The sequence below is a fragment of the Pipistrellus hanaki genome, assembly GCF_964339955.1.
Source record: "Pipistrellus hanaki genome assembly, chromosome: 3".
NCBI classification, from domain to species: Eukaryota; Metazoa; Chordata; class Mammalia; order Chiroptera; family Vespertilionidae; genus Pipistrellus; species Pipistrellus hanaki.
In genome coordinates, this window is record NC_140505.1 from 167,698,491 (window position 1) to 167,723,358 (window position 24,868).

At 37.2% G+C, this 24,868-nt stretch overlaps 6 protein-coding genes across 6 annotated transcripts in view; all 6 read left to right on the forward strand.

The window, feature by feature from the left end:
* LOC311619388 (taste receptor type 2 member 43-like) overlaps positions 1–24,868 on the forward strand; it is a 197,990-nt gene that overhangs the window by 28,057 nt on the left and 145,065 nt on the right. The window lies entirely within an intron of this gene.
* On the forward strand, positions 4,062–4,979 carry LOC311619377 (taste receptor type 2 member 20-like; the record flags this gene model as incomplete). The annotated part of the gene is made up of 1 exon (XM_084877650.1): positions 4,062–4,979. The coding sequence occupies one exon, from the start codon at positions 4,062–4,064 to the stop codon at positions 4,977–4,979; it is 918 nt and encodes a 305-aa protein (XP_084733776.1).
* On the forward strand, positions 6,870–7,844 carry LOC311619376 (taste receptor type 2 member 20-like; the record flags this gene model as incomplete). Its single annotated transcript, XM_084877649.1, has 1 exon — positions 6,870–7,844. One exon carries the CDS (start codon positions 6,870–6,872, stop codon positions 7,842–7,844), a length of 975 nt encoding a protein of 324 aa, XP_084733775.1.
* On the forward strand, positions 14,153–15,109 carry LOC311618666 (taste receptor type 2 member 19-like; the record flags this gene model as incomplete). Its single annotated transcript, XM_084876216.1, has 1 exon — positions 14,153–15,109. The coding sequence occupies one exon, from the start codon at positions 14,153–14,155 to the stop codon at positions 15,107–15,109; it is 957 nt and encodes a 318-aa protein (XP_084732342.1).
* LOC311619378 (taste receptor type 2 member 20-like) lies at positions 21,534–22,451 on the forward strand (the record flags this gene model as incomplete). Its single annotated transcript, XM_084877651.1, has 1 exon — positions 21,534–22,451. One exon carries the CDS (start codon positions 21,534–21,536, stop codon positions 22,449–22,451), a length of 918 nt encoding a protein of 305 aa, XP_084733777.1.
* LOC311618667 (taste receptor type 2 member 19-like) overlaps positions 22,488–24,868 on the forward strand; it is a gene marked incomplete at both ends in the record, with an annotated part of 83,396 nt that continues 81,015 nt past the window's right edge. Inside the window, 2 exons of the mRNA XM_084876217.1 lie at positions 22,488–22,543; positions 24,385–24,708. Of these exons, the coding sequence (XP_084732343.1) occupies positions 22,488–22,543; positions 24,385–24,708 (380 nt within the window). The remainder of the gene's footprint in view (positions 22,544–24,384; positions 24,709–24,868) is intronic.

A 24,868-nucleotide genomic window follows, 5' to 3' on the forward strand; every position in this document is an offset into this window, starting at 1 on the left:
TCTTCTATCTACCTACTCCAGGACTTTTGTGAGGATCAAATGAGATGAGGAACAAAAAAATTCTTCACAAACATTTGGTTTCCAGCTGGCTATGCAGCAAGTTGTGTTTTGGAGCTGAAGAAACTCCAAGGAGGTTATTTGCTAAGGAGAGGAAGCTGGGCGAGGCTATATGACATCATTACACAGATGGACACTTAGGATATTAGCCTTTTATATATATAGATTTAAAAAAATACATTTTATTGATTTTTTACAGAGAGGAAGAGAGAGGGATAGAGAGTTAGAAACATTGATGAGAGAGAATCATCAATAAGTTGCCTCTTGCACACCCCCTACTGGGGATGTGCCCACAACCAAGGTACATGCCCCTGACCGGAATCGAACCTGGGACCTTTCAGTCTGCAAGCCAGCGCTCTATCCACTGAGCCAAACCTGTTTTGGCCTATATATATAGATTATAGAGTCACTTAAAGTGAGCTAAAAACAGTCTACAATTCAATGAACACCTTATCCTGGGGCCTCTAAAAGCCAGAATCAAAGTCAGGGATTAAAGCGATAACATTTATTTGGGAAGGCATTTGAAGTATCAATACGAAGCACATGTAAAAATGAAGCAAGAGAAGACAAAGACTGATAGGCTGTGATACATTACTCAGATGGCTGCCACTTTACATGTGTTGAGAGACAAAATGATGGTCAGTGATTGGCACACAAGACTTTTTTGGGAAGGTTACAAGGCGGAACCATATGCAGCATTAGTCCATGGAGGAGAAAGAGGAGAGAGAATGTATACCTTTGGCCCTCTCATGTCTCCTATTTCCCATTGGCCAGGTTTTATCCAAAGCAGAACTAACATCTCTGTTCATCTAGCCCCTCAGTGGCCATTTGGAAAGTGAGATCTCATGCTCCACAATGTGGTGTTGTATTGAAGTCCAAAATGGACAGATGATCTGGCTCAGGCAGGGTATTCACCGAAAGATTAGGAGATGGTCTAGGGCAGTGTGTGGTGCTTTCTCAGCTTCCCTACACAAGTGGTCGGCAAACTCATTAGTCAACAGAGCCAAATATCAACAGGATGAGGATTGAAATTTCTTTTGAGAGTCACATTTTTTAAACTTAAACTATATAGGTAAGTACATTGTTATTAACTTAATTAGGGAATTCCTAAGCTGGCCTTTGCTAAAAACTCAAGGGGCAAGGAGCCGCAGTTTGCCGACCACTGGTAGGTCAGTGGTTGGCAAACCGTGGCTCCTCTCGCCCGACCAACACCCCCACTTCTTTTAATGCCACTTCTTCAAAATAGACTCTCCCAGTCCAAAAACCAACTTCTGCGCATGGGCCACGAAGTTTCAATTACACTGTATGTGGACATCTGCATGTGGTATATTGTGGAAGAGCCACACTCAAGGGGCCAAAGAGCCCCATGTGGCTCATGAGCTCTGGTTTACCAACCACTTGTCTAGGGAAGCCGAGAAAGCACACATATTTGTGTCTACACAGCTCACTCTTGTGCCACTCAGATGTACTCATGTCCTCCAAACATCCAGAACATTCACTCGTTTTCTGAATGCACTACTTGTGCAGTTGTGGGCCTTGGGTACAGAGGAGCTCTAAGCTTGGTTTAATGCTGTGCTCTTCCTGTTTTGTTTTTTAAACAGAAGGTATTCCTCTGCCTATGAGGAGATGGCTTTCACTAATTCACCAGGAGTTTACTCTCCCAGACTCCCTTGGGACTTGTAAGCAACATGCAGATGCCTGACCCCTACAACTGTGTCAATTTTAACCATTTTCAGATTTTAAATTAAGAAACCTGTAAAATATCAGATATATGTGTAGGTATGTGAATAACACAATATTACTAAAAATAGAACTTTATACTTTTATACACAAAATATTCTTAATTACAAGTATATGTGTAAAATTTTTGATTGAAAATGAAGAGTAAATTATAAACTATTGAAAATTGCATACACAGAATTTATTACCTCAAAAATAAGACCCAGTATACAAATGTTTTTGTAAAAATTCCTCCAAAACATGAAGATGCTTTCTTTCCATTCATCTTTTTCAATCATTAGTTTCACATTCAAGAATTTATTAATTATATTTACTAATAGGAATATCTAATTTACGTTTAGAAATAAATTGTATTTGCCAATATGCTTTTCAAACATGTGCTTCAATTGATTTTCATTTTAATGCATAAGACTACCAAATCTTGAGTAATGATTGTCTTTTAATCACAAAAAGCTCTTTGGGAGATTGGTGTTTTGGTGTATTTCATTTTATCAGGTACTTTGTTTTTCTGGTGAGTAACTAAAACATTTACAGTAAATTAAGTTCAAGAGGTGGAGTATAGGAGAGAAAATTATGGCCACATATCCTGTGTTCAATACTGCTACACCTTTAATATAATAGAATCTATGTTTTAGAAATGAAGAAGTCTTTACTCATGGCTTACATTCACAAATAGATCTCTTCAGAGAGCAGGCTTTGTGATTGAAATTGATTTTCCTGTTTTCCAAATGTAGCTCATTAATTTATTTGTTGAATAAATGTATGTTGAACATCTCTTCTATGTGACTTAGGAGAAATTTTAATAAAAGACTTAAGCTATGAAACAAAATTAAAAGTGGACATATGTAATAGGAAGCCACTAAAAAGAGGAAGTTATACTTTTAGGTGCCATGTAAACTGTGTACTTCATAACTTACTGATCCTGACATGTGCAGAATACCATTGCTCAGGTGAAGAGTTGAAGTTCTCAGATGCTAAGTGACGTACCACATAGAGCAAGCACAGAGCAGAATAAAAATCCCCAGAGCATGGGGCTCTCCCAATACTCAGGAAACATTACCAGGAAAAGGTTCCCATGGCAACAAGAACTATAAGGTGTATAGAGATAAATCTCAGAAATATTAGGTCATATTTTACTGAAACACTTAAGTTGTACTTAAGAACATAAAGGAGGGTCTGAACAAATGTAGATATATACCATGTTCTTGAGTAGAGAGAATCCATTTCATAAGGTAGCTATTGTGTCCAAGCCCTTGTGCCCAATGCATTTACAATCAAAATCAAATGAAGTTTCAGGAATATTTATAACATTGCCAAAGATTTTGACAACATATTTAATGAGTTAATATTAAATAGATTAAAGAGAGAAACCTTTATAAAAGAACTAAGTATGAGATATATGCATGACAAATATTAATAATGGTCTAAAAAATAAAGCCTGATGAAAGAGAAGCAGATTTAAATCTAATCCATCGCCATAATATATATGTTTCATTTTGGAAATTACAGGAGAAGGGTTTGTATCTTACTGCTCATCAGACTTTTTCAGGAGAACAAATGAAATGTATAGGTGGTGTGTGTGTATATTTATAAGCTTGTACATAATGAAGCTATTTATGAATATTAGTTATCTGCATCCAATTTTAGGATTAGCCTTCCTAATGGACCTAGGGAAACTGGAACATTTTTGAAAGGAAACACTTAGAAAACCAGTAGATACATTCCTTTAAGTCTTTCTGTATGGATCCAATGTTTTTGTTAGGATAAATCGTCAGCAATAATGAGCCATTCTGGTCATCACTAGGCATTGCCTGAATAGTCTAGGTATTTGATTTTAAAATTTTACTAGCTTACATCTTAACTTGAATAATTCAAATGATGTAAAGGTGAGAAAGGCAAAACATTGCCAAATGGTGAAAGTGAATTTGCCTCTATTTGCGTGCTAACAAATGAGCATTCAGCTCTCATTTCAACCTTGGCTATGAAATCTTCCAGTCTATAGCAAGTTCCTTTCAGTCAGAACAGGAATTCATTTAAATCACTGGAACAATGTCTTTAGGGAAGGAAGCTTTAAACCCAGGCCTTAGCATAACTTGGTGATCATTTTCTGCTTGACATTGATCTCAGAGTTTAAAAGGAAATGAGCACTTCACTGCACATTTACTAACCATGTGCAGGTGGAACTTTGGGATACAAAGGAACCATGAGCAGTAATATTTCCTTGGGCACTCTCTTTCTCCAGACTTGACTTTTCCCCCCAAGTCATGATAAGCTTACTACAAAAATTAGTTTCCTTGCTAATAGTGACAGAATTTGTTCTAGGAAATGTTGCCAATGGATTCATAGTGCTGGTGAACTTCATTGACTGGGTCAAGAGACGCAAGATCTCCTGCACTGATGGAATTCTCACTGCTCTGGCGGTCTCCAGGATTGGTTTGCTCTGGGTAATAATATTCTATTGGTATGGATTTCTGTTTAATCCAGCTTTGTATAATTTAAGACTAAAAACTATTATTGGTATTACCTGGGCAGTAAGCAACCATTTTAGCCTCTGGCTGGCCACCAGCCTCAGCATATTTTATTTGCTCAAGATAGCCAATTTATCCTCTCTTCTATTTCTTCACCTAAAATGGAAAGCTGAAAGAGTGGTTCTCATGATACTGTGGGGGAGTTTGTTCATCTTGGTTTGTCATCTTACAGTGATAAGCATAGATATAAAAATGCAGATGAATGATTATGGAAGAAACATCACTTGGAAGACCAACTTGATGGAGATTATGTACTATTTAAATATGACTGTAATCATGCTTACAAACATCATACCTTTTACTATGTCCCTGACAGCTTTTCTGCTGTTAATCTTTTCCCTGTGGAAACATCTCAAGAGGATGCAGCTCAGTGGCAAAGGAACTCAAGATCCCAGCACCCAGGTCCACATAAGAGCCATGCAAACTGTGACATCCTTTCTCTTGCTATTTGTCATTCATTTCCTTGCTCAAATCTTGGCAATTTGGAGTTTTACAACTCCGAAGAATACTTCCTTTCTCATGCTTATTGAGGTTTTTAGAATCCTGCATCCTTCAGTGCACTCATTCATTCTGATTTGGGGGAACAAAATGTTAAGACAGGCCTTTCTGTCATTTTTGTGGCAGCTGAGATGCTGGCTGAAGGAAAAGAAGTAAGGGGACACCTTGTGTCTTCTGGCAGAAAACAAAGCGATGGAGTCTATGACGGTTTGTACTCCTACCACATTTCTTAGTGTGTATAGAATTGGGTAAGGTATACCTGAAGCATCGGAATCCCCATCTTGTATAAAACTGCTGTTTGATTTCTTTGCTATTGTTGGATAGTCCCTTGTCTTGTAAACTCTATCATTATAAACTCTGTTACTTTAAGACAGTCTGTTATTCTGTAAAATGATGTCATTTCTGTGTTTTTTTAGTTCAAACAATAGTAAAAGATCAACTAACTGTCTGACCTTGTAAGCTAGCCATCCAATGTCATAGATAATTCCCATATTCTTATGCCAAGTACAAAGTCATTATGTATTCAAGGTTAAAAATGTCTGTAACAATAACTCACACAGAGCCCCTTGTAATATCTGCAAAGAAAGAGGCTCAAAAAGTATAAATATGAGATACTTCCTCTATTTTGGCGCTCAGAGGTTTGGAAAGAGACACCTCCCTCTTGGCCACCATCAATAAATGACTCCTAATTAATGGCTCATTAAGGCCTCTTGTGTCTCAGAAATATTAGGTCATATTTTACTGAAACACTTATTAAGTGGTATGTAAGAACATAAAGGAGGGTCTGAACAAATGTAGATATATACTATGTTCTTGAGAAGATAGAATCAATTTCATAAGGTAGCCATTTGTCCAAGCCCTTGTGCCCAATGCATTTACAATCAAAATCACAATGAAGTTTCAGGAATATTTATAAGATTGCCAAAGATTTTGAATATATATTTAATGTGTTAATGTTAAATAGACTAATGAGAGAAACCTTTATTTTATTTCTTAAAAATATATTTTATTGATTTTTTACAGAGAGGAAAGTAGAGGGATAGAGAGCTAGAAACATGGACAAGGGAGAAACATTGATCAGTTGCCTCCTGCACACACCCTACTAGGGATGTGCCCGCAACCAAAGTTCATGCCCTTCACTAGAATCGAACCTGGGACCCTTCAGACTGCAGACAGATGGTCTATCCACTGAGCCAAACAGGTTTTGGCAGAAAGAAACCTTTAAAAAAGAACTAAGTATGAGATATATGCATGACAAATATTAATAATGGTCTAAAAAAAAAGCCTGATAAAAGAGAAACAGATTTAAATCTAAAAGACCTCCATAATATATATGTTTCATTGTGGAAATTACAAGACAAGGATTTGTATCTTACTGCTCATCAGACTTTTTCAGGAGACAAATGAAATGAATAGGTGGTGTGTGTATATTTGTAAGCTTGTACATAATGAAGCTATTTATGAATATTAGTTATCTGCATCCAATTTTAGGATTAGCCTTCCTAATGGTCCTAGGGAAACTGGAACGTTTTTGGAAGGAAACACTTAGAAAATCCAATAGATACATTCCTTTAAGTCTTTCTGTGTGAATCCAATGTTTTTGTTAAGATAAATCATCAGCAATAATGAGCCAATCTGGTCATCACTACACATTGCCTAAATAGCCTAGGTATTTGATTTTAAAATTTTACTAGCTTACATCTTAACTTGATTAATTCAAATGATGTAAAAGTGAGAAAGGCAAAACATTTCCAAATGGTGGAAAGGGAATTTGCCTCTATTTGCATGCTAACAAATGAGAATTCAGCTCTCATTTCAACATCAGCTATGAAATCTTCCAACCTATAGCAAGTTCCTTTCTTTCAGAACAGGAATTCACTTAAATCACTGGAACAATGTCTTCAGGGAACCAAGCTTTAAACCCAGACCTTAGCATATCTTGGTCATTTTCTGCTTGTCATTGATCTCAGAGTTTAAAAGGAAATAAGCACTTCACTGCACATTTACTAATCAGGTGCAGGTAGAACTTTGGGATATAAAGGAATCATGAGCAGTAATATTTCCTTGGGCACTTTCTTTTCCAGACTTGACTTTTCCCCCCAAGTCATGATAAGCTTACTACAAAAATTATTTTCCTTGCTAATAATGATAGAATTTGTTCTAGGAAATGTTGCCAATGGATTCATAGCGCTGATGAACTTCATTGACTGGGTCAAGAAACACAAGATCTCCTGTGCTGATGGAATTCTCACTGCTCTGGCTGTCTCTAGGTTTGGTTTGCTCTGGGTAATAATATTCTATTGGTATGAATTTCTGTTTAATCCAGCTTTGTATAGTTTAAGACTAAAAACTATTATTGGTATTACCTGGGCAGTAAGCAACCATTTTAGCCTCTGGCTGGCCACCAGCCTCAGCATATTTTATTTGCTCAAGATAGCCAATTTCTCCTCTCTTCTATTTCTTCACCTAAAATGGAAAGCTGAAAGAGTGGTTCTCATGATACCGTGGGGGAGTTTGTTCATCTTGGTTTGTCATCTTACAGTGATAAGCATAGATATAAAAATGCAGATGAATGATTATGGAAGAAACATCACTTGGAAGACCAACTTGATGGAGATTATGTACTATTTAAATATGACTGTAATCATGCTTACAAACATCATACCTTTTACTATGTCCCTGACAGCTTTTCTGCTGTTAATCTTTTCCCTGTGGAAACATCTCAAGAGGATGCAGCTCAGTGGCAAAGGAACTCAAGATCCCAGCACCCAGGTCCACATAAGAGCCATGCAAACTGTGACATCCTTTCTCTTGCTATTTGTCATTCATTTCCTTGCTCAAATCTTGGCAATTTGGAGTTTTACAACTCCGAAGAATACTTACTTTCTCATGCTTATTGAGGTTTTTAGAATCCTGCATCCTTCAGTGCACTCATTCATTCTGATTTGGGGGAACAAAATGTTAAGACAGGCCTTTCTGTCATTTTTGTGGCAGCTGAGATGCTGGCTGAAGGAAAAGTAATAAGGTGGCAACTTGTGTCTTCTGGCAGAAAACAAAGCGATGGAGGCTATAACAATTTTTACTTCCTACTACATTTCTTAGTGTGTATATTGTAGAATTGGGTAAGGTCTACCTGAAGCATCAGAATCCCCATCTTGTAAAAAACTGCTGATTGAATTCTCTGTTATTATTAGATAGTCCCTAGACCTGTAAACTCTGTCATTATAAACTCTGTCACGTTAAGACAGTCTGTTATTCTGTAAAATGACTTTGTTTTTAGTTCAAATAATAGTAAACCATCAACTTAGCTCTCTGACCTTGCAAGCTAACCATCCAATGTCATAGATAACTCCTCTATTCTTATGCCAAGTATAAACTCTTTATGTATTCAAGGTTACAACTGTCTGTAACAATAACTCACACAGAGCTCTTTGTAATATCTGCAATGAAAGAGGTTCAAAAAGTATAAATATGGGACACTTCCTCTATTTTGGGGCTCAGAGATTTGGAAAGAGACACTTCCCTCTGGGCCACTGGCAATAAATGACTCCTAATTGATGGCTCATTAAGGCATCTTGTATCTCATTCGATGATTGACAATACCACATACTTAGAAAAACTTTTACCTAACCTTATCACAAAAATGCATATGTGGGCATATTTATAAAAAATACAAGAAAGATTGCCAAATTATCTTCTTTTTAAGCATGCAATCTAATTTTACAAAATGGTATAAGAAATTCCTCAGTATTATGAAGCCATTAGTATCTCACATACATATTCTATTTTAGTATCTTGCAAGTGAATAATTTATTATGTATATTGATGCATTTTTAAGGACTGACAACTCATCACAGGAAATCATTGTTTTTCTTCATTGTATTTAGTACCACACATATGTATCACAGTGAGTATAGTTTTCTGTTTGAACCTACAATCTTTTAGATGCCAAGGATATTCAATTGTACTTCACACATTAAGGATGGATTCTTTGTACAGATATTATTTCATCATGAATCCTTACTTCATTGTTAAAGGATAGTAATAAGATTTGTTAGGAAAAAGATTCATATAATGAAAATAAAGAGTAAAAAACATAGTTTACATATATGTATAATAAACAGTACTAAGAATTATTATATTTAATACAATAGTTGAAAGCTTAGAAAATAAACAAGTTCTACCATAGGGATAAAGAAGAAAGCAAAATGATCATGAGGTTTTAATGCAGTTATGGTTCCCTATGAAGTTAGGAAAGCCATTTCTCACTGTGTTTGAAATGAAAAGACCTTTTTTAAAAGTAAAAGACTGATGTCAGTCTATTTAGTTTAACCCTAAACCATGTTTGGGCCTCAGAATTTCCAATCATTTGCTCCACCTTGCTACCTAAACATTTCCTTTGAAGTTTAGACAAACATAACACTAATAAAAATAAAAAAGGCTTTCTTTAAGGGCATGGTCATATGTATTATATACAGATTCCCCATGGAAGATGATTTATAGAAAAAGAATACAAAAGATTGTTGCTAGTATGGGTCTAAGGGAGTGGTTTTCCCCTTAGATTAGCCCAGCCAGTACAGTAGTTCTCTTCCTGTTGATTGAGAGCACAAAATGGCTCGATGGCAGTCTTATTTCCAGTCTGATAAAATCACTGGTGTATCTCCTAGTAGAACAGTTCCTTACTTTATACAATGACCTTCAGGCCAGAAAATAAGCTCGCAGGAAGATGAAACAGAAATTTTGGTACTGGGTTCCTAGGCGCAATAGTGAGTGGTGATCCTCACATTCCCATACCGTGATTCTTACACTTGTGAATCTGGTTCCTGGAGAGACAGCACCATTTATTGCATGCTGATTCCAAGTATGTGTCACCTTTTTGGAGAACCTTGTTTCAGCCCTGCTAGATATTGTCACCTAATGAGCACTGCAAATGAGTCTTTAAAAGGCCATTATGCCATTCTGTTAAGCTAGCTGCTTCAGGATGATGGGGAGCATGGCTAAGATGAATTAATTCCATGATCCTGGGTCCTTTGCCACACCTATCTTGCTATGAAGTTTGGTCCTTGATCAGAAACAATGTTTTATATATAGTGCCTTCGTGGTGGATAAGGCATTGGGTAAATGCAAGCATGGTAGTTTTGGCAGAAACATTGCACTCAGGAAAAGCAAATCCATATCCAGAGCAGGCATCTCTTCCAGTAAGAACAATACATCTCTTCCATTGTGAAAGTAGTCCACCAGGTACCTGGGTGATCACCCAGGTGACATATTTGAGACTCAGTATTGGTTTGTGCTATTGGCACATTTGACATTCAGAAGTGACCATTTTGTTCCTACTCTTGTGGTTATGTTGTTCATGAGCCCATTGGGTGATACAAGAGGTGGCTGAGAAAAGACTGTTATCCACAGAGATCATCATTTTATGTACTATGTATATTAAAATTTCTGTTGTAGCTATCCTTTGGGAACATTCATATAGTACATAAGCCTTCACAATTTTTGCCCATTCAGAGAATTCTGTCCATGTACCTCTTTCTCAACTGCCTTATCACTAATTTCCCAATCATTTCGTTCCAAACTGCTGACCATCTGGCCAAACCATTGGTCACAGTTGGTGTGTCGGTATGTAATTACAGATCTACCCATTTTCCTCCAAAGCAAAGTGAACACCCATGTACAATGGTCAGAATTCTGTCACTAGAGGATTTCCCTTCACTGCTGTCATTTGAAGATGTCCCAGAAAGGGACTGCCATGCTGCAGCTGTCCACTTAGGGATGACACCCACATGTACAGAATCATCTTTAAACCAGGCCCAAGGCTCTTCTTCCTGTGTTAACTGATTGTAGGAACTCTCCATGAGGCCAGCGGTGCAGGCTGGAAAAGAAAGGGCAGTGTATCAGGAGAGGGGACCATGGACATTTGGGCCACTTCAAGTAACTTCCTACTGTCATCAGAACCTACTAGGGCATGATCTTTAATATTTTATTTCCATTCACTCATGCGTATGTGCAACTCCATGACTCCATTGGTCGGAAAACACACAAGTCATAAAGAGCAGGGCAGGTCCATGGTAACTTGGTGGCCCATGGCCAAGTGTTTTATCTCTATGAAGGTCCAGTAGCAGGCTCAGAGCTGTCTCTAGCTCCACAGGATGGCAAGACTGCTCCAACGTCCCAAGGACCTGCACTGTGATTCACCCATAGAGGCCTGTAAGGCTGAAAACAGCATCTCTGTCTGTCACTGACACTTCATATAACAGAGTATGGAATCTATTTAAATTTCAGGGGTAGGCAAGCTTTAATACACAAAAGGAGGTGAAAGATTTTGTTATGGAATACAGATATATGGAGAGCTGGATGCTTTGATAATATCACTTCAGTTTCAGCACAGAAGAGATACAGATAGCAAAAATTCACCAGTGCAGATCTGGAAGCACCACAATCCTTTGCAGAAAAAGCATATTCTTACACAGATGAATCAACAAATTTATGAAACCAAATATGGGGCATTTCTCACCAGATGGAGAAGAGATTTTTCTCTACCAAATAGAGCAAAATAAAATTCTCTGTCATTGCCACTGTATTCATTTGCTATTGCTCTGTAACAGATTACCACAAATGTAGTGGCTAAACCCCATAAACACACTTAGAGTATTACTGTGGGATTTTTTTTTGGGGGGGGTCAGGAATCTGTGCAACACTTAGCTGAGTTCGGTGCTTCAGCAGGATCTTACAAAGATGCAGGGGTTTCAATTATACTGAACTAGATGTCTAGTGAAAAAAACTGTTAATGAGATGTGGGGAGGAGAGTGTCCCGCAGTCCAGCCTTCATCCTGTCCAATCTGGGAGCCCTCAAAGGATGTCTGACTTCCCGTCTAGATCAAATGTCTAAATGTGCAGTTGGATGTCCCTCTCAAAATCAGGACTGCTGGCTCCCAACCCCTCACCTGCCTGCCAGCCTGATCATTCCCTAACCACTCCCTTGCCAGCATTATCTATGCCTAACAGCTCTTTGCCAGCCGAATTGCCCCTAACTGCCCTCTCATGCTGACCCGTTCACCCCTAACTTCCCTCCCTTTCTGACCTGGGTACCTCTATCTATTCTCCCCTGCAGGCCTGGTCATCCCCAAAAGCCCTCTTCTGCTTGATCAGCCCTACTTGCCCTCCCCTGCCAGCCTAGTTGCCCCAACTGCCCTCACCTGCAGGCCTGGTCTCTCCCAATTACCCTATCCTACAGGTCTGTTCCCCCACAACTGCCCACCTCTGCAGGCCTGGTCCCTCCCAATTGCCCTCCTCTACTGGCCTGATAACCCACAACTATCTTCCCCTGCAGGCCTGGTCTCTTCTATCTGCTCTCTGCCATCCTAATTGACCCTAACTGCCCTCCTCTGCTGACCTAGTTTCTACCACCTGCCCTCCCCTGTAGGCCTGGTCTCCCCCAGCTGCCTTTTCTCCCAGGCTTGGTCCTTCCTAACTCCCTTCCCTGCAGGCCCGGTTCCCCCGACCCCCCAACTGCCCTGCTCTGCTGTCCCAGTCACCCCCAACTGCCCAACTCTGTAGGCCTGGTTCCTCCCAACTGCCCTCTCCTGCTGGCCTGATCACCCACAACTGCCTTCTCCTGCAGGCCTGGTCCTTCCAAACTGCCCTCCCCTGCTGGTTTGATTTCCAACTGCCCTCCCCTCTCAGCCATCTTGTGACAGCCATCATGTGTCCACATGGGTGTGGCCATCTTGAGTGTTGCAGTGATGGTCGATTTGCATATTACCTCTTTATTAGATAGGATTCTTACCTGCACGCTTGACTAGAGAAGAGCCTACTTTCAAGCTCACACAAATTGTTGGCAGAGTTCATTTTCTTGCAGCGCTCTGCATAGGTGCTTTGTAATGTGGCTCTTTACTTCTTCAAGGGTAGTAAGAATCTCTCTCACTCAGGGGAGGCCCAGCATTCTCAAAAGCTTTACCTGATTGCATCAGGCATGTGAAGGATAATCTCTTTTTGATGAACTCAGAATCAGTTGATTTGAAATCTTAATTATATGAACAATCCCTTTATGTTTGCCATATTCTAAAGACTAGGAGTATGCCGCAGGTCTTGCCCACACTAAAATTATATGTGGTATGAACATATGGGAACAGTAATCATGGAGAACCCTGTAGTATCTGTACACCACAGCTACTACAAATGAGGAATAATATATTAGCAGTGCACAAATTGAAAAAAGAACCAACTTGGTCATGTAAAATGTTCATGAAAAGACTCCTCTGTAAGAGAAACAGTGCTATTGGTGGGTCTCCCTAATGTTTTGACATCTCCAGAGCATTGAGGGCTGAGATGACTTGGGAGTGTTGAAATTACATTATGTAACCCTAAGTTATATATATCTTTCCAAGGCAAAGGTTTTGATTTTCTTGATAATGTTATTTTTTTTAGGAAATCTAATTCATTACTTTTGTTGTTGTTTAGTGTGTGTGTGTGTGTGTGTGTGTGTGTGTGTGTGTTTAAATATGCTTTGTATGCTTATGAGTTAATAACCAATAAGAGTATACTTAAATGTTAGTTATCAGCAGTAAGCTCTAAGTGAGTCTTTATTTTCCTTGGGTACCATGAAAAGCTTGATGCTTTACTAGGAAAAACTTGAATTCTTTCTACATTTATCTGATATTAAAAATGAAAATGCAAAAAGGGGATAAATGGAATGAGCTTGATTAAAGATGGTGAACACACAATATCAAGCACACAATATCATACACAGATGGTATATTATAGAATTGTACACCAGAACCTATACAATTGTATTAACCAATGTCATCTCAATAAGTTCAATTAAAATTTTTAAAATATCTGTGATGATAATAATCCTATCTATGGCCAAGCTTTGTTAAACACTTGAATGTTCAATATCTATTCACTGTATTAGGATTTTAAGTTTTTCCAATGACAGAGTTGCTGAACATTAATTATAATGAGGTTAAAGAAAGACAATTGCAAAGCAATGAAAGAGAGTATGTCTATATTTGCATGCTAGCAAATGAGAATTCAGCTTTCACACCATCAGTTATGAGATATTCCAGTCTAAGCAAGGACATAAGGTATTTGAATAGGAGTTCATATAAGCTGTTTGGAACACACAATGTTTTTCATAAAGAAAGCACTGAGCTCTCCCATCAGCATACCCTGGTGCTTTCCTGTTTGGCACTGGTCATAGAATTGAAAAGAAGCAAGTATTTTATGCAGATTTAAGATCAGCTGCAAATAGAATTTCAGGTAAAAATATTAAGTGAATCACAACCAGTGATATTTGACTTGGCCTTTTCCTCCTCCTTGACACGATGAGTTTATTAGTGAGCGTTCTTTCCACACTAGTTATAGCAGAATTTGTTCTAGGAAATGTTGCCAATGGCTTCATGGCGCTGGTGAACTGCATTGACTGGGTCAAGAGACACAAGATCTCCTGCACTGATGGAATTCTCACTGCTCTGGCGGTCTCCAGGATTGGTTTGCTCTGGGTAATAACATTCCATTGGTATGCAACTCTGTTTAATCCAGCTTGGTATAGTTTAAGAGTAAGAACTGTTGTTGCTATTGCCTGGGTAGTAAGCAACCATTTTAGCCTCTGGCTGGCCATCAGCCTCAGCATATTTTATTTGCTCAAGATAGCTAATTTCTCCAGCCTATTTTTTCTTCACGTAAAAGGGAGAGCTAAAAGAGTGGTTCTCATGATACTGTGGGGGACTTTGGTCTTCTTGGTTTTTCGTCTTGCGGTGTTAATCATAGATGAAGAAATGCAGATGAATGGATATCAAGGAAACATCACCTGGATGACCAACTTGAGGGATATTGTATACCTTTCAAATTTGACTGTATTTACGCTTGTAAACTTCATACCCTTTTCTATGTCCCTGACAGCTTTTCTGCTGTTAATCTTTTCCCTGTGGAAGCATCTCAAGAGGATGCAGCTCAGTGGCAAAGAAACTCAAGATCTCAGCACTAAGGTCCATATAAGGACCATGCAAACTGTGATCTCCTTTCTCTTGCTGTTTGCCATTTACTTTGTGACTCTAATCATCTCGGTTTGGAGTTTCTATAATCCTCAGGATATACCAGTTTTCCTGTGTTTCCAGGTTTGGGCACTTGCCTATGTTTCAGGCCATTCACTAATTCTGATTTGGGGAAACAAGAAGCTAAGTCAAGACTTTGTCTCAGCTTTATGGCAGGTGAGGTGCTGGCTGGAAGAATGGAAACTTTCAACACTAAGAATTAAATCATTTGTATTCCAGCAAAAATAAAGTGATGGAGCCTGTAACATATTATATTTCCTACTGGTTTTATCATAGTGTATATAATGGAAAAATTTTCAAAGATATGCCTGTTTATCAGATAAAAAAATATATATTTGGATGTATGAAAACTATGAGAAAAAAAATGGAAAGAACGTACCTTGAATCAATTTTTTTTTCTTCCGGAAAAGCATTGTAATTATACACAATACTGTGAGAAATTCCTCAGAATTAAAAGGTCATGTGTATTTCACATACATAATCCATGGCATCATGTTGCAATTGAAAAATTTGTGACCTATAATTTTGGATTTTTAAGAGCTGCCAACTTAACTGTGAAAAATCATTGTTATTTTTAATTGTAATTTGCACCCCAGTGTGTTTAGATTTCAGTGTTAGAACTTCTAATCTTTTTCATGGTAAGGATAGTCAATTCTAAATCATACAGTGATTATGCTTTTTGGGGCAGACTTTATTCCACAGTAAATATTTAATTTCTGGTTAACAGGCAGCAACCAGAACTTATGCTAAGAATTTAAGAGAGGCAAACATATTTAAAGTAAATTATAAATTTACTTATAATATAATTCAAGAGTGACCTATTATACATGTATACAATAAAGGGTACTAAAGAATATTTTATTTGATACAAATAGGTGAAAAGTTTAGAAAAAAATCAAATGCTCCAATAAAGTTGAAAGAAACTTGATGGAGACATTATTGAAAAGTTGCCAAATTTCATGTTGTCAGCAAATTCATTCATTAGTTTTTGAAGGGAAATTATTGTTGAAGTTGAAGTGTGATGTCAAATATTTCATGTTTTTTCTATACCATTTCTGGGATTTATATTTACGAATATTTCCTACATTTTCATTCTTAAATTTTCTTTTAAACTTCAGATAAGAATACTTAAATCTTCCCAATAAAACAAAAAGCTTATTGTATGTATAGTAAGGAAATTATAACATGTAATTCAATGATTCTTTCTGCATACATTAAAATGGAAATTATTAAGTCTATATAAAAATTATAGGGGCTATCTAAAGAATCTATTTTATCATAATTGGAAAATGATGAAATTAAAGGAAATGTGTTTGAATATTACTTGATAGAAAGCTCTATAGCAAGAAAGTAAGATACAATGGGGGGATGAGGACAAATATGTGATACCTTAGTCATTAAAGTAATTAAAAAAAAGAAAAAAGAAAGTAAGGTGCAATCTTGCTCAGCACCTTGAATTCTACATGATTGCATTAACTCTTGGGTTATAAAATATTAACATCTTCTAAAAGTTAAAATAAATCATGTCCACTTCTCATTTTTGTGTGCATATAATTTATCTTCCTCAGTACAATATAAGCCTCAGAAAAGTGATGATCATGTCTATGTTGTTTACTAGTCACTCCTCTGGTCTATCAGGCAATCGATACAATAGTTGGTCAAAAATGGGTGAATGAGCCGAAGCCCGTTTGGCTCAGTGGTAGAGCGTTGGTCTGCGGACTGAAAGGTCCCAGGTTCAATTCCGGTCAAGGGCATGTACATTGGTTGTGGGCACATCCCCGGTAGGGGGTGTGCAAGAGGCAGCTGGTCAACGTTTCTCTCTCATTTTAGCTCTCTATCTCTCTCCCTTCCTCTCTGTAAAAAATCAATAAAATACATTTTTTTAAAAATGGGTGAATGAAATAAGTATAGTAAGGCTGAGAAACAATTAAAAACTGCAGATTGCATAAATTTCTTTGTTCATGTAACAGGACATCTGAGAAGCATTTTTCAGAGCAAAATTTTGACTATTGCATTATGGTATAGGTGAAATATCACTAGAATATAGCCTTGACTCAGTCATATCATATGAGTGGATAGAGACAAGGTGGAACATTAAAATTAGATAGCATCTATCACAATAGTTTAAAAAAGGCATATAAAGTGTTTTCTAAATTTGTATATATATAAATTTCTGATATTTTAATGATATTTTTCAAGCTGATTATTGCATATTTAAAAATGTTATCTGACTTATTAAAATTGAGTTAGTAATTGCTTTACTACCTCAGCTGCCCTACTAAAATTTGCATATTGAAAGGAAATTAATTAGAAGAAATATTTTAATGTCACCATTTGCCCTTTCTCTGTATTAGAAGTGTCAACCAAAATCACAATGGATAATGACAGATGGAAACACATGTGGGTGATTGGTACCAGCAAGAGCTTTATATGTATCACTCATGTGCAAGTTGACTTAGCCTTTTATAGATATAAAACAAACTTGCTTAATTAGACCTGCTTTCTGATTTAGTTAAACTTTTTCCAGCCCAGTGAAGCACCCCAAGTTCTCTTTCAAGTTAATTGTGAGCAACACAGTAGTAAATATCAACATGAAGCAGATTATTATTGTAGATCACACAGAGAGAACAAAGGGTAAAATATTTAACTGCAACAATGTTTGACTACATTCTGCACAGTGAGAAAACCTGAAGTCATTTTCAAGGACAACCATTTCTTACTTCTTTTCAGTTGGGTCAACTTTCTAATCTTTCTAAATCTCAGTTTTCTGGCAAATGAAAAGAAAATAGGATTCTACCAAGTCTTCTATCTACCTACTCCAGGACTTTTGTGAGGATCAAATGAGATGAGGAACAAAAAAATTCTTCACAAACACTTGGTTTCCATCTGGCTATGCAGCAAGTTGTGTTCTGGAGCTGAAGAAACTCCAAGGAGGCTAGTTGCTAGGGAGTGGAAGCTGGGTGTGGCTATATGACATCATTACCCAGATGGACACTTAGGATATTAGCTTTTTATATATATAGATTATAAAGTCACTTAAAGTGAGCTAAAAGCAGTTTACAATTCAATGAACACCTTATCCTGGGGCCTCTAAAAGCCAGAATCAAAGTAAAGGATTAAAGTGATAACATCTATTTGGGAAGGCATCTGAAGTAGCAATAGAAAGCACATGTAAAAATGAAGCAAGAGAAGACAAAGACTGATGGGCTGTGATACATTACTCAGATGGCTGCCACTTTACATGTGTTGAGAGACAAAATGATGGTCAGTGATTGGCACACAAGACTTTTTTGGGAAGGTTACAAGGCGGAACCATATGCAGCATTAGTCCATGGAGGAGAAAGAGGAGAGAGAATGCATACCTTTGGCCCTCTCATGTCTCCTATTTACCATTGGCCAGGTTTTATCCAAAGCAGAACTAACATCTCTGTTCATCTAGCTTCTCGGTGGCCATTTGGAAAGTGAGATCTCATGGTCCACAATGTGGTGTTGTATTGAAGTCCAAAATGGACAGAGAATCTGGCTCATGCAGGGTATTCACCCAAAGATTAGGAGATGGTCTAGGGCAGTGTGTGGTGCTTTCTCAGCTTCCCTACACAAGTGGACGGCAAACTCATTGTCAACAGAGCCAAATATCAACAGTACGAGGATTGAAATTTCTTTTGAGAGCCACATTTTTTAAACTTAAACTATATAGGTAAGTACATTGTTATTAACTTAATTAAGGAATTCCTAAGCTGGCCTTTGCTAAAAACTCAAGGGGCAGGGAGCCGCATGTGGCTCATGAGCCGCAGTTTGCCGACCACTGGTAGGTCAGTGGTTGGCAAACCGTGGCTCCTCTCGCCCGACCAACACCCCCACTTCTTTTAATGCCACTTCTTCAAAATAGACTCTCCCAGTCCAAAAACCAACTTCTGCGCATGGGCCACGAAGTTTCAATTACACTGTATGTGGACATCTGCATGTGGTATATTGTGGAAGAGCCAAACTCAAGGGGCCAAAGAGCCCCATGTGGCTCATGAGCTCTGGTTTACCAACCACTTGTCTAGGGAAGCCGAGAAAGCACACACATTTGTGTCTACACAGCTCACTCTTGTGCCACTCAGATGTACTCAGGTCCTCCAAACATCCAGAACATTCACTAGTTTTCTGAATGCACTGCTTGTGCAGTTGTGGGCCTTGGGTACAGAGGAGCTCTAAGCTTGGTTTAATGCTGTGCTCTTCCTGTTTTGTTTTTCAAACAGAAGGTATTCCTCTGCCTATGAGGAGATGGCTTTTCACTAATTCACCAGGAGTTTACTCTCCCAGTTTACTCTCCTTGGGACTTGTAAGCAACATGCAGATGCCTGACCCCTACAACTGTGTCAATTTTAACCATTTTCAGATTTTAAAATAAGAAATTTGTAAAATATCAGATATATGTGTAGGTGTGTGAATGACACAAAGTTACTAAAAATAGAACTTTATACTTTTATACACAAAATATTCCAAATTTCGAGTATATGTCTAAAATTTTTGACTGATAATGAAGAATAAATTATAGACTATTGAAAATTGGATACACAAAATTTATTACCTCACAAATAGGACCCAGTATACAAATGTTTTTGTAGAAATTCCTCCAATACATGAAGATGCTTTCTTTCCATTCATCTTTTTCAATCATTAGTTTCACATTCACGAATTTATTAATTATATTTACTAATAGGAATATCTAATTTACGTTTAGAAATAAGTTGTATTTGCCAATATGCTTTTCAAATATGTGCTTCAATTGATTTTCATTTTAATGCATAAGATTACCAAATCTTGAGCAATGATTGTCTTTTAATCATAAAAAGCTCTTTGGGAGATTGGTGTTTTGGTGTATTTCATTTTATCAGGTACTTTGTTTTTCTGGTGAGTAACTTAAACATTTACAGTAAATTGAGTTCAAGATGTGGAGTATAGGAGAGAAAATTATGGCCACATATCCTGTGTTCAATACTGCTACACCTTTAATATAATAGAATCTATGTTTTAGAAATGAAGAAGTCTTTACTCATGGCTTACATTCACAAATAGATCTCTTCAGAGAGCAGGCTTTGTGATTGAAATTGATTTTCCTGTTTTCCAAATGTACTTCATTAATTTATTCGTTGAAAAAATGTATGTTGAACATCTCTTCTATGTGACTTAGGAGAAATTTTAATAAAGAACTTAAGCTATGAAACAAAATTAAAAGTGGACATATGTAATAGGGAAGACACTAAAAAGAGGAAGTTATACTTTTAGGTGCCATGTAAACTGTGTACTACATAACTCACTGATCCTGACATGTGCATAATACCATTGCTCAGGTGAAGAAATGAAGTTCTAAGATGCTAAGTGACGTACCACATAGAGCTAGCACAGAGCAAAATAAAAATCCCCAGAGCATGGGGCTCTCCCAATACTCAGGAAACTTCACCAGGAAAAGGTTCCCATGGCAACAAGAACTATAAGGTGTATAGAGATAAATCTCAGAAATATTAGGTCATATTTTACTGAAACACTTATTAAGTTGTACTTAAGAACATAAAGGAGGGTCTGAACAAATGTAGATATATACCATGTTCTTGGGTAGAGAGAATCAATTTCATAAGGTAGCCATTGTGTCCAAGTCCTTGTCCCTAATTCATTTACAATCAAAATCAAATGAAATTTCAGGAATATTTATAACATTGCCAAATATTTTGACAACATATTCAATGTGTTAATATTAAATAGATTAAAGAGAGAAACCTTTATATAAGAACTAAGTATGAGATATATGCATGACAAATATTAATAATGGCCTAAAAAAAGCCTGATGTAAGAGAAGCAGATTTAAATCTAAAAGACCTCCATAATATATATGTTTCATTGCGGAAATTACAGGAGAAGAGTTTGTATCTTACTGCTCATCAGACTTTTTCAGGAGAACAAATGAAATGTATAGGTGGTGTGCGTATATTTATAAGCTTGTACATAATGAAGCTATTTATGAATATTAGTTATCTGCATCCAGTTTTAGGATTACCGTAGTCTTCCTAATGGTCCTAGGGAAACTGGAACGTTTTTGAAAGGAAACACTTAGAAAACCAATAGATACATTCCTTTAAGTCTTTCTGTGTAGATCCAATGTTTTTGTTAAGATAAATTGTCAGCAATAATGAGCCATTATGGTCATCACTAGACATTGCCTGAATAGCCTATGTATTTGATTTTAAAATTTTACTAGCTTACATCTTAACCTGATTAATTCAAATGATGTAAAGGTGAGAAAGGCCAAACATTGCCAAATGGTGAAAGGGAATTTGCCTCTATTTGTGTGTTAACAAATGAGAATTCAGCTCTCATTTCAACATTGGCTATGAAATCTTCCAGCCTACAGCAAGTTCCTTTCTGTCAGAACAGGAATTCACTTAAATCACTAGAACAATGTCTTCAGTGAAACAAGCTTTAAACCCAGACCTTAGCATATCTTGGTCATTTTCTGCTTGTCATTGATCTCAGAGTTTAAAAGGAAATAAACACTTCACTGCACATTTACTAATCAGGTGCAGGTCGAACTTTGGGATATAAAGTAATCATGAGCAGTAATATTACATTTGGCACTCTATTTTCGGGACTTGATTCACCCCCCCACCTCATGATAAGCTTACTACAAAAATTATTTTCCTTGCTAATAATGACAGAATTTGTTCTAGGAAATGTTGCCAATGGATTCATAGTGCTGGTGAACTGCATTGACTGGGTCAAGAGACACAAGATCTCCTGTGCTGATGGAATTCTCACTGCTCTGGCTGTCTTCAGGATTGGTTTGCTCTGGGTATTAATATTTTATTGGTATGGATTTCTGTTTTATCCAGCTTTGTATAGTTTAAGACTAAAAACTATTATTCGTATTGCCTGGGTAGTAAGCAACCATTTTAGTCTCTGGCTGGCCACCAGCCTCAGCATATTTTATTTCCTCAAGATAGCCAATTTCTCCTGTCTTTTATTTCTTCACCTAAAATGGAGAGCTGAAAGAGTGATTCTCATGGTACTGTGTGGGAGTTTGTTCATCTTGGTTTGTCATCTTATAGTGCTCAGCATACATGTAAAAATGCGGATGAATGATTATGGAAGAAACATCACTTGGATGACCAACTTGATAGAGGTTATGCACCTTTCAAATAAAACTGTATACACGCTTACAAACATTGTACCATTTACTATGTCCCTGACAGCTTTTCTGCTGTTAATCTTTTCCCTGTGGAAACATCTGAAGAAGATGCAGCTCAGTGGCAAAGGAACTCAAGATCCCAGCACCAAGGTCCATGTAAGAGCCATACAAACTGTGATCTCCTTTCTCTTACTATTTGTCATTTATTTCCTTGTTCACATCATCATAATTTGGAGTTTTATAACTCCGAAGAATACTTCTGTTCTCATGCTTTGTGAGGTTCTTAGAATCCTGTATCCTTCAGCCCACTCATTGATTCTGATTTGGGGGAACAAAACGTTAAGACAGGCTTTTCTGTCATTTCTGTGGAAGCTGAGATGCTGGCTGAAGGAAAAGAAATAAGGTGGCAACTTGTGTCTTCTGGCAGAAAACAAAGCGATGGAGTCTATGATGGTTTGTACTCCTACCACATTTCTTAGTGTGTATAGAATTGGGTAAGGTATACCTGAAGCATCGGAATCCCCATCTTGTATAAAACTGCTGTTTGATTTCTTTGCTATTGTTAGATAGTCCCTAGTCTTGTAAACTCTATCATTATAAACCCTGTCACTTTAAGACAGTCTGTTATTCTGTAAAATGATACTGTTGCTTTTTAGTTCAAACAATAGTAAAAGATCAACAAACTGTCTGACCTTGTAAGCTAGCCATCCAATGTCATAGATTATTCCCATATTCTTATGCCAAGTACAAAGTCATTATGTATTCATGATTAAAAATGTCTGTAACAATAACTCACACAGGGCTCTTTGCAATATCTTCAAAGAAAGAGGCTCAAAAAGTATAAATATGAGATACTTCCTTTATTTTGGGGCTTAGAGGTTTGGAAAGAGACACCTCCCTCTGGGCCACCATCAATAAATGACTCCTAATTAATGGCTCATTAAGGCGTCTTGTATCTCAGAAATATTAGGTCATATTTTACTGAAACACTTATTAAGTGGTATGTAAGAACATAAAGGAGGGTCTGAACAAATGTAGATATATACTATGTTCTTGAGTAGATAGAATCAATTTCATAAGGTAGCCATTTGTCCAAGCCCTTGTGCGCAATGCCTTTACAATCAAAATCACAATGAAGTTTCAGGAATATTTATAAGATAGCCAAAGATTTTGAAAACATATTTAATGTGTTAATGTTAAATAGACTAAAGAGACATACCTTTATTTTATTTCTTAAAAATATATTTTATTGATTTTTTACAGAGAGGAAAGTAGAGGGATAGAGAGCTAGAAACATGGACAAGAGAGAAACATTAATCAGCTGCCTCCTGTACACCCCCTACTAGGGATGTGCCCACAACCAATGTTCATGCCCTTGACCAGAATGGAACCTGGGACCCTTCAGACTGCAGACAGATGCGCTATCCACTGAGCCAAACTGGTTTTGGCAGAGAGAAACCTTTATAAAAGAACTAAGTATGAGATATATGCATGACAAATATTAATAATGGTCTAAAAAAAAAAAGCAAAGCCCAATGAAAGAGAAGCAGATTTAAATCTAAAAGACCTCCATAATATATATGTTTCATTGTGGAATTTACAGGACAAGGATTTGTATCTTACTGCTCATCAGACATTTTCAGGAGAACAAATGAAATGTATAGGTGGTGTGTGTATATTTATAAGCTTGTAAATAATGAAGCTATTTATGAATATTAATTATCTGCATCCAATTTTAGGATTACCGTAGTCTTCCTAATGGCCCTAGGGAAACTGGAACGTTTTTGAAAGGAAACACTTAGAAAACCAGTAGATACATTCCTTTAAGTCTTTCTGTGTGGATCCAATGTTTTTGTTAAGAAAAATTGTCAACAATAATGAGCCATTATGGTCATCACTAGACATTGCCTGAATAGCCTATGTATTTGATTTTAAAATTTTACTAGCTTACATCTAAACCTGAATAATTCAAATGATGTAAAGGTGAGAAAGGCAAAACATTGCCAAATGGTGAAAGGGAATTTGCCTCTATTTGCATGCTAACAAATGAGAATTCAGCTCTCATTTCAACATCAGCTATGAAATCTTCCAACCTATAGCAAGTTCCTTTCTGTCAGAACAGGAATTCATTTAAATCACTGTAATAATGTATTCAGTGAAGCAAGCTTTAAACCCAGACCTTAGCATACCTTGGTGATTTTCTGCTTGACTTTGATCTCAAAGTTTAAAAGGAAATGAGCACTTCACTGCACATTTACTAACCATGTGCAGGTGGAACTTTGGGATACAAAGGAATCATGAGCAGTAATATTACGTTTGTCACTCTCTTTTCCAGACTTGACATTCCCCCTCAAGTCATGATAAGTTTGCTACAAAAATTATTTTCCATGCTAATAATGACAGAATTTGTTCTAGGAAATGTTGCCAATGGATTCATAGTGCTGGTGAACTGCATTGACTGGGTCAAGAGACACAGGATCTCCTGTGCTGATGGAATTCTCACTGCTCTGGCTGTCTCTAGGATTGTTTTGCTCTGGGTAATAATATTCTATTGGTATGCAATGTTGTTTAATTCAGCTTTGTATGGTTTAAGAGTACAAACTATTATTGCTATTACCTGGGTAATAAGCAACCATTTTAGTCTCTGGCTGGCTACCAGCCTCAGCATATTTTATTTCCTCAAGATAGCCAATTTCTCCTATCTTTTATTTCTTCACCTTAAAAGGAGAGCTGAAAGAGTGGTTCTCATGGTACTGTGGGGGAGTTTGTTCATCTTGATTTGTCATCTTACAGTGCTAAGCATAAATCAAAAAATGGAG